The following is a 15,628-nucleotide window of genomic DNA, read 5'->3' on the forward strand; positions in this document are numbered from 1 at the left end:
CTTGAGACTGGTAGAACATATAAAGATAAAATTTTCATATGTAATTTCCCCCCCCCCCCACCAACAATCACTATGTACCAAAAATACCCCAATTATTATACCAGAAACATGCAGAACTATACACAAAATGTTTTTGGAGTGAATGTTGCGGGTGAGTTTATTGTATAATAAATCATACAAACATTTAATATTACAAATAAATAAATATTTAAACAAATAAATTATTAGTAAATTAAATAAAGCAAGTATATTAATTGATCATATTTATTAATATTTAAGACATGAAAAAAAAATTTGTAAAAAAAAATTAATAAAATTATTTCTGTTAAATCTATTTATTTATTTTGTAACTAATAGATTACATAAAGGAATTTATTAGTGTAATGTTTATAAATTTAAAAAAATCATATTCTTGTGGCATAGGAATATTTGCTGCAATCGTAGTAGATGAACATGAACTGTATGAGGGAGATTGAAAATTGCAAAATCGAGGTTCAATTTCTCTTAACTCTCCAAAAACCAATGTGTTGTTGATAATTTTTTTTAACGGATAAACATTCTTTTCTCAAAAGTTTCAAATTGCTGGCTACATTTCACCCAAAATTTTGCAGGCATCTTCAGACTGTGACAGTATAGCATATATACCTTCTGTAAATTATTGGTAAATTACTTTACCCTTTTTTGTTAACTTCCTCATATTTAAAGGCAATCCCTCTTGAATTACTTCAGAACTGCTTTGTTCAGATTCCTAAAACAAAAATGGGAATAGTTTCAATTTCCAAGTTCCAAACAAGAATGGTTAGATTTTGAAAGAGATTTTGACCTACCTATATTGGAATTTCCCAACACTGCCTTGGAGCATTAGATGGGAAAGACATCAAGATAGCTCCACCATATCTAATTCTGGCAGTTATTAAAATTATAAATTGTCACATAGTATTTTATTGTTGACGTACAAAACTTGTTATGATTGATGTGGGAGATAATGGAAGCGTGTCTGATTAAGGTGTCATTGAATTTACAAAGTTTCATAAAAAGCTGATGATGATATTCAGATTCCAAGGGCATCACCTCTGCAACAGTAGGGATAAAAAATGTTTACCATACATGATGGTTAGTGATAATGCTTTTGCGCATTGACTACTTACTTAATGAAACCATTTCCAAACAAATACTCTTTATAGGAATGATCTAATTATATTTAATTATTGATTATCTCATGCAAAACATGTCCTGGAAACGCATTTGGCATACTCACTTCGAGATTAAAAATTTTTCATACCACAATTAACATAATACCCAAAACTGTTGAAACAATCATATTTTAGCAACATGTGTGTTAACATAACTTTCTAAGATGAAGAGTTATGCAATCCTACATTCCACCACAAATTTGGATTTAGAAAATACAGAGAATGGTGAAATAAGGAGGGGTGATGATCATCAGTTACGAGTCATCATGTAAGCTGTTACAGGATACCATGCAGCTGCGATTGTATTTTTGAAGTTCTTTAATAATGAGGGAAATGTTTTGTGGCAAGATTGAATAGCATAACTTTATGTACTTTTTATTACAGTCATTAAATTAAAAAATTTCCAGAAACTTTTATAGTTATTTGCCATTGACTGTGTAATTACAGTAATAAATTAATTAACTTAAAATAACATTGAAATAAATACCACATTTCAACATAATAGTAAATACAAAAAAAAAATAAAAATATTGTAAATGTATTTTTTGAAATATTTAGAATGATTAATTAAAATAAGCATACCCACTAAAGTTTTCTCCTTCCTCTTCTTGTATTTCTAGCTCGTCTTCATTAGGATCCAAAGAGGATTTACTTTCTCATTGTATTTCCTGGTCCCCAGTTAATAAAAGAAGGTCATAGTACCAGAGACTAGGATTGTACACATCTTCAGCAGAAGCTCCACTGCACTTTGAATCAACTTTTTTAATTTTCTTTTGAATGTGGTTCGTAAAGAAATTATTTTTCAGATGACCAGATCTTTATCCATGGTTGGTTCAATTTCCTTCATTTTTTCTGCAATATCAGAACAGGTACATTCCAAAGATCCCTGCTGCTATACTTTTTATCTTCCAAAGACCGAGGGTAACTCTGATATAGTTCAATAAATTCTTGAATAAACTCTTTAGGATAATTTCTCATGTCACACATTTCAAGTTGATTAAAATGTTGATTAGAAAAACATTACAAAAAAGTAGAATCTCAAAATAGCACTATAGAAAACAGCAACCACTTCACACCAAGTATTATGCAGTAAATGATCTGCAAACAAATTTCTTCTGCAAAAATATTTCTTTGGTATTTACATACATAATAATTCATTAAAATTAATTTAAGATTGACTGCTCCCTGTTTTTTTATTTTTTTACCCTACAAAACTTTCACAGAGATATTGTTCTTCAGAAAAATTTTTTTAATATGATGAATTAATAAGAAACAGTTATTTTTTATAAATATAGAAACAGTTTTGAGAACGACTGAGATAGTTTACTGTTTCTACTGCTTTAAAAGCTGACTGTTTATTTTCTTACTTTGTCATATTAAAAAAAAAAATAAAAAGTTTTTGAGAAAATACTAAGTGGGAACAGAAATGATGAAGCAGGATGTGATAAAATTTAATTTAAATTTACTCTTTTAATATCTTCTGTTGCAAATGCAATTTGGTTAATTATTTATTAACATATACAATTACATTAAACTAGATAGTATAATCCACCTCATTTTAGTTTCTTTTAATTTTCTTACTGTTAATTTTTGTTGAAAATAACTTCCGAATCACAATAATTGCAATAAAATAAATTGTCAATAAAGTCATCAAAATGACGAACATTAAAATAACAAAGATATCCACCATGTAGTACTGGTACCAAGTTAAGTCTAACGCAGCCGGCTTCAGATGTGGAGCACCTTTATGTCTTAGTACATATTCCACCCACCAGACTGCAGTATCCACAGCTGACATCGGTTTATCTTTAGTTATTGATGATAATCGCATCATACTTTTCTTATAACTGAAATAAGAAAATAAGAGACTGCCTTAAATATATTTTATTAAATGTATTAACATTAATAAAAATAAATCTGTGTACATTCAACCCATTTACAGTGTAGTTGGTTATTTACAGTGTCTAAGTAATTATTAACATTACTTTGGTTTTGATTAATATTTTACTGGTTTATATTGTGTGTTATTTATTGTAAAGAAATATAGCCAATAAGTAGTCAGCGAAGGCAATTATTATCCACCTAAAAACAATTATTATAGCACACCATTTTCTTAAAGTTTTAATTGAAATGCAAATTTTGACTGATGTTCTCTGAATTATTTATGTCTTTTTTTGTATATATTTTGAATAAATTTTTAATTCTTATATTGCTAGAGGTCATCATAATTTCAACTAAAAATAGATAAATATCAAATAAATTAATGTGAACACAACTGTGAAGGAATATGGATTAGCATAAAATAAACATTTTGAATAAATATAATCATCTTGTTACTAAAGTGTTATATCGATAAAAACACAGCTGTAGCAGTTCTCAGGTAAACCACTGTATGTTATGTTACTTTAAGTTTATTTTCAAGTTGAATTTCTTTTGTAGTAAATCCTAGCATTCAGAATTTCTTCTAACTCATTTTTCATTTCTGCCAAAAGAACAATCTCATCAATCAATTTTAACAATTATTTATTGTTGGAGATTTAGGATTTTTCTTTTACATCACTCTTCAGTACTTGAATTTTTTTTCATATTCATTCCTCTTTTCTGAGTTCTTAATTCTTTTCTTTCTGTTGTGTTTGACAAAGTGCCCACTGGGTATGAGCTAGAGTAGGATTGTAGGGATCAAACTTTGAGCTATGTATTCTTAGCATTTATTTACTTTTGTGGGAGGAGTCAGCTTTTTCTACTTATGTATCCAGGGACATTTTTTCCTATCTGGTGTCTTTATAAAAGCTTCATTATTGGGTTTAGGGAAAAATTGGGTACAGCCATACTAATTAATTCCATCCAATAACTATATACAATCTATCTTATATACTTCTCTCTGACTGTCCTTCTTTTCCCAATTAGATATGATCCTGACTTCAGAAAATACCTTAACTTAGGTTTAAAAGTCTTTAATAATTACTGTATTATTATCAACTTACTAGAATACTGACCTTGTATTTGTGAGAAGTTGCTTTAGGTTTTCGTACACCTTATCATAATTTATATCCTGAAATTCAACCTTCAATCCAGCACCAGCATTAGATAAAGTTTTAGCATTGAAATCTTGGTCACCAAACATTGGTATACCAAGTATTGGTACACCATAATAAACTGCTTCTTGAAAACTCTGAAGACCAACCTGACTTATGAAAACCTTCGTCTTTGGATGGGCTGTAACAGTGTTGAGTTAAACAGTTAATAATATTTTTAACGGGTCTCTTGCCAGCCATACTGCTATTCTACAATAAACACTCTTTGCAATCATTTCAAGTGCCAAAAACCTCAAAAATCTTTCAACAATGCGCCACTCATCTCTAACTTTCCAGTTAGCTCGCAGATCCAGACTCAAACCAATATCCTCAAGGTTCCTGACCATCTATGCATATCTAAACTCATATTTTGGGCAGATATACAACACATGATATTTATCATCTGATATCTAGCATTGAGGATACTGACTCGAGTTAGTCAAGCCAAATCAAGCCAGCCTATCCTAAAAGGCAACATGCTCTGAAAGGAACTGAGTCACATGCTTATTCGGGAGATTCATGAGGCAACTTTCAATGCCCTTACATCTGGAAAGAGACTGTGCATATATCGCTCATATGCCATCTCATCCCATCTGTCCTGCCAAATACACTATCTAATTCAAACGCACATTTTTACAAGCCAACATGTTGCTTTTGTAGTGGCAGCGTATTAAAGCATTGCCAAAACATATCACTAATTAGCTTCATTATTTAATTTATATGTTGTTCATGAACCCATATGCTTGTCACTAACTGCTCGTATGTCAGTAGACAGATTGCACATTTGTCAATAAAAAGTACCTTTCCAAAGGTACTTTTTATTGACAAATAAAAGGTAGCTGACCTTAAATATGACTGGCTGGCTGGTTCATGAATGTGGGATGAATGTAAAATATTGATGTAAGTGATTGATGTTCAAATTAACAAAATACATATTGATATGAAAGATCTTCCAATTAATTTATTTAATTTAAATTAAATAGTCTCCTTTTACTGAAACAATATTGCTTTGTTGAATTCAAGTAATTCAGGTTGAAGTTCAGTTAAAGATTCAGGTTTATCTAATTATTATTATTAGATAAACCTGAATCTTCTCATGCTATATATATATATATATATTGTAAATTAACAGAACATTCAGTTTCAATACAAAAATTGGTTAAACTAAATCTAGCTAACTCAGTGTCATCTGTGCTGTTGAAGATTCCTTTCATACATAATGCAGTAAGAAATTACTGCATTATTCTGTTTATTGCAACAGAATATAAAATATGTGGTTAAAGGTTTTTGTTCATTTTTGCTGCTAATCCCATCAATATACTGAATGAATAGAAAAATTCAAAGCTAACATACTTTTTGAGAAACTTGTAAACACATTTCATCCTAATTCAGGAAAACTGTTTGTAATATATATTTTAGATGCCACAGTGAAAAAAAAATACCAGTGAGAAACAATATAATCACCAAAGATAACTGCTTTCAATTGAAAGCATTATGAGATTTAAAGTATCACATTACATAAAACATTCATTTGCCTATAACTGTGTATTGACACACATTTTTGTACCTAAAATTGATTGCTGTGGTAACCATTTTCTTGTTACAACATTATCGGGTCTTCCAGGTAAATCTGTATTTGCTTCCCACTTCCATAACACTGTTGTTTTTGGAAATTGTTTAAAAGCTTTAAGGAATGCTTCACGTTTCTCTTCAGGCACTGATTTACCTTTCATGTTGCTACCGAGACTAAAATATATAATACCATCTTCAGCACTGTCCATCAATTCCTGAAGATCCTAGAAAAAAAAGTATATTTTTTGTGTTTTAAAGAAACTATACAAGTATTTAATTACATAACGTAACATTAAATTAATAATTTTAATTATGCGATTTTAAAATGATTTAAAGAAAATAGTTCCTTCTCACCTCAAAGGAAAGGCAAATATCACCAGAAAAGAAAAACTATACCTACAAAGGATTGGATATCAGTAAGTGAAGATAGTAAACTTAACGAAAATTTATTTTCTGTGGACTTAAATCGAAAATTACCAGCCAACAGAACAGATTTGTACATGACAACTGTTAAACACCAACTTCTTGCAGCTTGACAGAAAGCTCGTTAGCCAGCTAAAACGCAGCTTTTAACACCAGCAATGTACAAAATAAGGCTCTTGTGGGCCGAAGTACACGTTAACTGTACCAAAGAAGTCTGGAAAAATTTTATATTTTCCTGCAAATCAAATTTTTATGTTCAGGGGCAAAGGGTTCTGTATGTTAGAAAAATATTAGATGAAAATACATCACCGAATCATATCTAACAATCAGTTAACATCTCCAGAAAAAAACTTTTTGGGGTTGTTTCTCAGTTCAACACTTCCAGTAGATGGTATGTAGAAAAGTGATGAATATATAAAGATTCTGAAGGAAAGGATTCTGTCATAACTTTAAAACAAATTCCCACTAGGCAATGGAGTGTTCCAGCAAGATTTGGTGCCATGCCATACTGTCAAAAAATGGAAAAATTCTTTGAGTAAGAAAATATTAAAGTGCTCCTGAGGCCAGGCAACTACCCAGATTTAAACCAAATTGAAAATCTTTGGACAACAGTAAAAAAACAACTCAAAAATTAGTTGTACCACAAAACTGACCTCACTAAAGCCTTAATATCAGCATGGCTTCATGATAAAAAAGTAAAAAAAAAAATTATGGTAGAATGTTGAATCAATGTCAAATCATGTATGTGGAGTGATTAAGAATAAAGGATGTAATTACTAGATATTCACAAATTAACCAGATATGATTTTTTCCTAAATAAAGTTACTTTTTATTGAATAAAATGCTTTCAGATTAATTTTCATGCTACTATAAGTAGGGGAAACAATGTAAGAAACCTCTCTCTTTTTCTGTTTAGCCTACAGAACCATCGTAAGGTATTATGGTTAATTTAAGAAGCCTGTAAATAATATATTAAAAAATCTAAAACTATTTACTATAGCTTCATTGTTTATTTATTAATTAAAAATTAAGTAGAGTTTCTAGAGGAAATATAAACATGTATAATTATGTTAAGAGAAATTTGATAAGAAGGAATAGGAAACGTTCATAGAATTTTATTATTTGAATGTAACCAAATTTCAAAGGAAATTTTGTAGATTTTTAATGCCACTGGTATATCTAACACCAAGAGGATTCGGGTGTAATCTCAAATAGTACATACAGTAACTTGATGCCAGACCTGGCATTTTGTTAGATAAAGTGGGTTCATCCCTTTTACAACTATTACCATGTTAACAGAAGATTTAGAATGTAAGAATAAAATGAAAACAAGCATAACAATGATAAAGAAGCGATTAACAGAATGAAACAGTTATAGTTGAAAGAAATGTTACATTTGGATGTATCCTGTATGGATGTGAAACATAGAAACTAAGAAAAAGAGAAGGGCTGGGATCATTTGAAATAAGGGCATGCAGGAAAACATGGAAGGTTAAATGGACAGAAAAGTAAAAAATGAAGAGGACAGTTAATGAGAATAAAAGCTAAGTAAGATCAATTAGTACAAGACCTACAACTTAAATGGATGGAATATATCACTGAGGTGAAATATTAATTAAAACAGTGCTAGAAGGATCAGTGGAAAGGTGAAAAAATGAGAGGCCAGAAAAAAGTGAAAATTATAGATGATCTGAAAAGAAACGGGTGCTATCAGGATCAAAATGTTTAATTGGAAATTGAAGAGGATGGATGTAGACATGTTGAATTGGATCTGCCTCAAAGTTGAAACTTAGATGTTGAATAACATAGTGGTAATACCAATAGTTATTGTTAACTAATTTAATATATATTTTATTGGTATTTAAAATCTTATAATATCTGCTAGTAGTATTATATATATATATATATATATATAAAATCTCCTACATTTTTTCAGAAGTAACAATTTTATAGAAGTATACAATACTTATTTTTTTTTATGGTATTGTTATATAAATGTTAATACAAACCTTTGGTAAAGATGGTGGTGGAGTTTTTATGTGCATCGGTCCAACATAAACTGTATTAGGTTGCAGTGGTTTAGGATAACTTGTAGATAAGTCGCCACTAACGATCAGTAAACTTTTATTTGATTCTAGATCCCATAAATTACGATTAACATTTCCAAAATACTGTCTCATTATTTTTTCTTGTGATGGTCGCATATACATATTCGTTATATATAAATTTTGATATAATACAATCCATAAGTTTATGAAACGTTCCCACAGTGACATATGATCAGAGTAAAACCCAAATGTTTCAGCAATATATGAAGGTATTACAGGATTACCGTATTCAATATCAATAGCTGACATTGAAAGAATTGTTGAGATGCCGACAATTGGTGGATTTCCAATCATATCAGAAAATCCTAACAAGCTAGAAATAATAAATGGTTCAACGATCATTAAATCGTAATTTGTTCCATTAACTTCCCTGTTAATAAAAGAAGTAAAACACATTATTATTATTATTAAAATAAATTACTATGATTTAAATAAAAAAGCAAAAAATAAAACAATTTTTTTTCTAGTCATTATTTAAAGATTTAATAATGCAGAGGATGCATTTGATAATATAGGACTGAACAAAATATTTAACATTTTGAAGAAAATTGGACTGAAATATGGAAAGGGAAGACTTAAAATAAAAAAATAAAAATATTTACTATGAAAAGGAAACCTATCTGTATACAAAAATAGAAAGTTAATAATACTTCTACCAATACCAATATCAATAAAATTAACCCAAGCAAAGAATTAATGTTCAACCGAATTGAAGTGAAATAGGATGGCATAAATCTATGGTTGGAAAGATAGTCATCTTAAAAACAAATTAGAGTAAAAACAAACAAAGGTTTAGGATTGTGACATAAAGAAGGATAATGAGGAATTAAATATTAATATAGGGGATAACTAGATGAATTTTATTTAGGTCATAAAATGACAAAGTATGTTGTACAAGTGTTTATACAGTAGGGAATGAAGAGGTATGAATTTTGTAAAAATTAAAAGGCAAATGATTATTAAGGCATCATGGGTTAGTGAATTTTGTTTTTAATGGAATTATAATGGGTAAAAAATTAAAGAAACACCAGAGCGTATGAAAGAGATAATAGATAATACAAGAGATAAAAATGTCAAAGTTAAAAGATTGACAGTGAATAAAAAACCTTTACACTGCATCAACCAGTTAATTTACTTCTTTAGAAGTAATATAGAAGTATAATATATTCTGAATTTTTCTAAAGAAAAAAACCAGTTCAAAAAGTAGTAAAAAGCTAAATACTACCCCCAACCTTGTTTAGTATGTATGTACAAGGGATTAATTTTGGAGGAAGAAAAACACACCAAATAACTTTTTTAGAAGACGCAGTAATTTTGTGTGATGAGTCACAGAATATTTACCAGATGATTTCAGTGCTGGGCATTATGACAAAGTAGAGTAAGAAAATTAACATTAAGAAAAGTAATGGGAAAAGGAGACAATATGCCAAAAAAAAAATGTTCATATGAAAGAAAGTAAGAATTAAAGATTAAAAAACATAATCAGAGACCATGTTAATATTGTAGAAGACTGTAAAACTAAAAAGATATATAAGAACAAAGATATCAAAGGAAGCATTTAATAGAAAAAAGAAAATACAGTATATAAAATGGATTGGATCATCTTTGCATCTTCTTTTAAAGAGGAAAAATTACAGATAATCGAAAAGAAAATGAGATTTATGAGGAACTCAAAAATTCACTAAGGTAGAGAATGGGCAGATAACCATATAGTGATATTTAAGAATGCTGGGGTTTGGAGTTCTACTTTTACTGATCCTTAATGAGAAACTCTTGGTTATTTATCATTATAAATACAGTGAAATAGATAAGGAGTTACTGTGTATTAACTTCTTGGAGTATTGAGAACGTATACTTTCTGTTGCTTACGTAATAGAAAAAATGATTGTTAAAAAATACAAAAAAAAATTTCAAATACCTGATCAAATTTTGTATTTGCAAAGAATTAAAGATGTGATAAGCTATATACTCAGATACGGCTGGACCGGATTTTATTAAATTAAAAAGTCCTTGTCTTTTCTGAGATGTGAATCCGGTTTCCTTTTCAACTTTTTCTATATCCTCTTGAAACAAACGATATAAAAAATTCATGTCTATCTCTCTGTGATTTTTCATCGGTACCTTAAATAAAAAAAAAGTTTTAATAATATTAAGAAACAATAATTTACTCACTTTCAAATTACATGGAAATTGCTCTTTCATGAAGAAAATTAGCTTTAAAAATCGTTTTAAAGCTAAATATGCAAAATCCCTTCAACAACGAATTACAGCTGGTAGTATTGATTAATCATCAATGAAATACAATGTGTTGCATAATCAGCTGTAAAAAAATCTTCTGACTAAAAAAATATCTTAGCAGTAGGAAAATAGGTCATTAATAATAACTATTAGTACTTTTAAACTTATTGAAAAGTTATTTTAAACATAAAAAAGTATAGATGTATTGAAAAGTTTTTCTGAATGTATAATTACAGTATTATTTTTAAGAATATAAATCTAGATTTCTTATTGTTCCAATAAGTCAAAATTATCTCCTAAATTTTTAATTTCTATTCTAATTCAATTGTGTAATAATAGTGTTGCAGCATAATAAAATGAAGATAAGTTTGAAAAATAAATATTCTTAAAAATAAATTTTCAAAGATATATACCCGATGGTCTGAAGTAATTTTTCCCAATTATTAAAAAGAAAACACTTAATAAAAGAAGTTAAATAAAAAAGTCTTTTACTATTACATGTTTAATGCACATCAGGGGAACTGAATTTATATTCTTATGAATTCATGGCAGTATTAAGTGAACTATTCATTTTTTCAAAAATATTTTATACCCAATTATAGAATCAACTGAGTTTCAATTGACAGCTTGAGGTAGTCAGGGTATTCCTCAGAATGAAAAATTGCAAGCAGTCAAATCACATAAACTGCCTTTCAATTTTTCCTTAGCATCATATTTTTTTAAGTAAAGACTGACTGAGGCAGTTTCAACAAACAAATAAGTTGCTTTGTAAGTATAAATATATATAAATAATTTATATATGTATATATATATAAGTACTTTTATTTACTTATTTATTACCAAATTCCTTTTAGCATTTACATATACAAAAAGGACCTATAGGGGGGCTTAAATAGCTATATATAATTGGTTTTAAAAAAACATTATGTATTTTACATGAATCGTGAAGTATACCTCACACAATTAAAACAGTACATAAATGAACTATACTAAAAATGTTAAAAGTTAATGTTTTAGTAAATTAAAAGATCACAAAAGAAAAGATCAAAACAAACAAAAAAATATAGAATCCATTTCTAGAAGATAATCATAAGTCCTCTATACAATATCAATCTTTTTGATTTGATCTTTCAATTTTCATTTTTACATTTTTTTTTTTTAACATCAAGTTCCTTAAATTTATTTGACAATTCATTGAAATATTTTTTTTGAGTTGTAGACATAGCTTTGTCTAATTGTTAACATTTGTTTTGGTAACTTAATACTTTTAAAACGAGTGTTAATTGGAATCTTAATAAACTCATTTTTTAGTTCATTGTATAGGTACACAATAGAATTCACAACAAAAACACACCTGATGTCAAATAGTCTGCCTGGATCCTGTTCACTGATTAAATTATTTTAAAAATACTTTTTTGTGGCCTGTTCAAAGAATCAAATGAAGAACCATAAAGAACCCCCTCCCACCCTGAATCCGATGATACCATACACTGCCATACTGTGAAAAAGACCATAGTATACTTGCAACATCTCCCTTCTTGATAATACTTATTTCAACAGTAGAAAACATAAACTAGATATTTGGCTTTTTTAACTATGTTGTTCATGTGCACATCCACTTTCTATTACAGTCGTATGTCACTCCTAGATATTTACTAGTTTCAACTCTCTTAAGGTGCTGACAATTGATTGTGATAGATATTTTATCTGGTATAGAATCTTTGTAATTGCCAAAAGTAATGAACACAGATTTGTTTATATTATACAAATTTTTTAAGCTGTTTTATACAGATTACTTTATAACCATAAAACTATCATCAGTTAGATGCATTGTATTAATTGTATTATAAAACTTAAAACTATTTTTTGCAAAAAAAATTGTTGGTTTCTACATTTTATGGGAATAGTAATTAATAAAAATTAAAATTGAAGACTGTAAAAAGTTATTAATTAGATTTAAAAAAAGACTGGCGAACTAGGTACTCAATGTATCATTTTAATTGACAAATGTGAAAATTATCAAGTAAGTTTACATACTCAGAGTTTGTAAAAGTTATCCTATGCAACTATTTTGCTAGAATAAGTTTGATGAAGAGTACTAATTGTAATTTTTTGTATTAGATTACTTACTAGTTTGTTAAAAGTAGATTTAAATATCTAAGAACATACTCAATAGGTATAAACCATTCAAAAATCTAGAAAACACTCAAAAACATTACAAAAATCTAACAGATGACATTTCAGTTGTCAAACAATCATCAGCAGATACTAAAAAAATAATATACTATAAAAAAAAAACTGACTGTCTATGGATTCCTAGCTAATCGTTTCATTGACAATCTCAAAACAAAAGCAAAAACGATTCAGATTTCAGAATTCCACTGCATGTTTACTACACTACACGTAACTGAAATTTAGGAGTAGGACAAATTAAAAGAAATAAACTAAAATACAAAAAAAGGAGTATTTTACACAACAAAAAAAAAAACAGAAATTGGCCTATCCCAGAAAGAAAATGTTGTATGATTGATACTTTCTGAACAGATCTCGTACTATATTAATTTGTTACTAACCTTATTAGGATTTGCAGTTATTACAGTAAGATTATGTCCTTTAGCAGCTAAAGCATGGCTTAATGCAAGCATCGGTTGTTGATGACTATATGACGCAGTTGGAAATACACAGAATATGTTGGCAGCACTGCAGCAGGTTAAAACCATAATGAAAGTGAATAACACAAATTTAATTACTATATTTTGTTCCTGAAAAAAAAAATTAGTTCAATTATTTATTATTATAAGCTATTTTTAATTAAATAGGTGTTTTGTTTTAATTTAAAACTGTACTCTCTTACAACATCACTTACAGTTATACAGCTGGTTTTATAGTCTTGTTAACCATTAATGTTAATGAAACTCATTGATACAGTGCATCAGTAACATAACTGTTTGTCACAGTAGGCCAAAGAGCTTGATTCTTGGTCCTATTTTATTTTTACTTCTTTAAATTGCATTACCAGTAAAAATTATTCATAGAATTTTCAGCTGCTGTTGTTTTTTTAACACTGGTAAGATATAACAGTTATAAGTGAAGAAATGTTTGAGTTTTCCAGAAAAAATTCGCATTATTGTACATATGTACAATAATGCATATATGTATATGTTATTTCAGATGTTGTCTAGCTACAGATAAGTAATCAACATATGAAAATTTTGGAGATGCTGATGTGATAAATTACTTGCACCTAAACTAAAACAAAAGGAGAAAGAATAAATCCATATGGATAGCTTCTTTGGTCTATCACTAGATTTTCCTGAGAATTTACTTAAAAACTTGATCATTAACACAAAGAGATGCACAATTTCAAGAGATGGTGTAAACCAAAAGACTTTCAGCTATCACCCATTCCTCCAAACTTATTATTGTAAGAACCAAAACTAGATTAATTCAACCGCAATCTCTTCCCTGCTCAGATGGTTTAACGTATTCAATAGTTCAAGTAATCCGATTAAGTACAAACAATTCAAGGCTGCAGTTAGTAAGGGCTATAGCTATCTGACCTGTCTCTTTACTTACTGACCTGAAGAAAAGAATAATTATATCATATCATTTAAATTTTTTTGGTACACTTGTATGTGTAAGGGATGCAGTTCTTCAATGCCTGAATTTTTAACAATTTCAGAGCAATTATAATCCTTTTTGCTGAGAAATTATATATGAAAATTTAGTCACGTGAAATAGTCTTTAAAAGAATGATACTCTAAAAGTTTCTGTTTTCCAAATATTTATATATCACTCTGTAGAAAATTAAAAAAAGAAAAACCCAATAAAATTTGACCAGTTCTGTATTAATTGAGATGTTTGGAATTGAAAAATTAGAATAAAAGTTTTAATTTGTAATTAATTACATTTTTAAAAGATAAAGTGTAAAATCATATATAGAAAGTATTAATCAATGGGAAAGGTTTAAAAGAATCTTAATATCTTTCTTTCTCTCTTCAATACAAAATGTAAAAATCTAAGGGTGACAAATTTGAAACTTAACTACAAAATTTAAGTATACAATTTTATAAGAAAATGTAGATTTGGACACTGGGTTCAGGAGCTATAAGCATTTAAACATTTTTAACAGAAACAAATAATCGTTTAACCTAATTTATATTAAAAAAACACATTAACTTTTAAATGTTATTGAAATAACATCATAACAGAAGTCATTATAAAAAAAAAGAAAAAAACTCTAAAGAAAGATCATCTGAAATGGAACGTTGCACAGGAAGGTAAAATTTGTGTAAAAATTTAGGTAAATTTGTGTTGAAAAACATTACAATAATGCATATTATAAACTACATATTTATTTACACATATAAAAATTAACTTTTTACTTACCATAATTAGCTGGATTCACTGAACCAATTTTGGTTTTAAAAACTATTATTATAAGAGTTTCTTAAAAAAATTAAAAGAAAAGTAATAATAAAAAACAAAAAAAAATTAAATACACAAAAATGTAACTATTATTAAATTTGTTTGTATATCAATACAAACACTGAGTATATTGTTAAATAAGACTGAAACTAAAAAAACAAATTGTATTATTTTAAACATCTAAAAATCCTGAAGTGGGTTGGGTAACAATTTGATTTATCAAGAAAAAGATAAAGAGTTATTGTTGAAACTGATTTCAAGAATTAATTTTTTGTGATATACATGTTAAAAGATCTGTTTTGTAAGAATTTTGTAAGATTGTATATACACACGTGCACACACAAACACACAGAAAGAGAGAGAGAGAGATAGTGAGTGAGAGAGAGAAATTTGATAATTTTAATAAAATAAACCACCTAGTACAGAATATCCAGATAAGACTTATCTTACCTTAATTTTACTGTGAAAGTACTTTATATAAGTACTTTACACGCATCAGTTATGATTAAAAATTAGAAATACTAAAATAATGAAAATTGTATATTAATTTATTACATGAGTGCTGTTATCTGTTGCAGTTTTTATAAGACTC

The 15,628-nt window shown here is 28.2% G+C and overlaps 1 protein-coding gene across 2 annotated transcripts; it reads right to left on the minus strand.

Annotated features, from left to right (window-relative positions):
* Positions 1-338: 338 nt before the first annotated feature.
* Positions 339-15,174, minus strand: LOC142330123 (UDP-glycosyltransferase UGT5-like). 2 transcript variants are annotated; one of them, XM_075375207.1, is made up of 8 exons: positions 14,998-15,174; positions 13,182-13,370; positions 10,289-10,491; positions 8,272-8,740; positions 5,835-6,063; positions 4,190-4,409; positions 1,780-3,040; positions 339-748 (listed from the first exon to the last, which is right to left on the minus strand). In XM_075375207.1, exons 1-7 carry the CDS (start codon positions 14,998-15,000, stop codon positions 2,752-2,754), a joined length of 1,602 nt encoding a protein of 533 aa, XP_075231322.1. In that variant the 5' UTR covers positions 15,001-15,174; the 3' UTR covers positions 339-748; positions 1,780-2,751. The 2 variants fall into 2 exon arrangements, with proteins under 2 accessions (XP_075231322.1, XP_075231321.1); XM_075375206.1 differs by having other exon boundaries at positions 1,776-3,040.
* Positions 15,175-15,628: the final 454 nt, after the last annotated feature.

The sequence above is a fragment of the Lycorma delicatula genome, chromosome 9, assembly GCF_047948215.1.
Source record: "Lycorma delicatula isolate Av1 chromosome 9, ASM4794821v1, whole genome shotgun sequence".
Classification (NCBI taxonomy): Eukaryota; Metazoa; Arthropoda; class Insecta; order Hemiptera; family Fulgoridae; genus Lycorma; species Lycorma delicatula.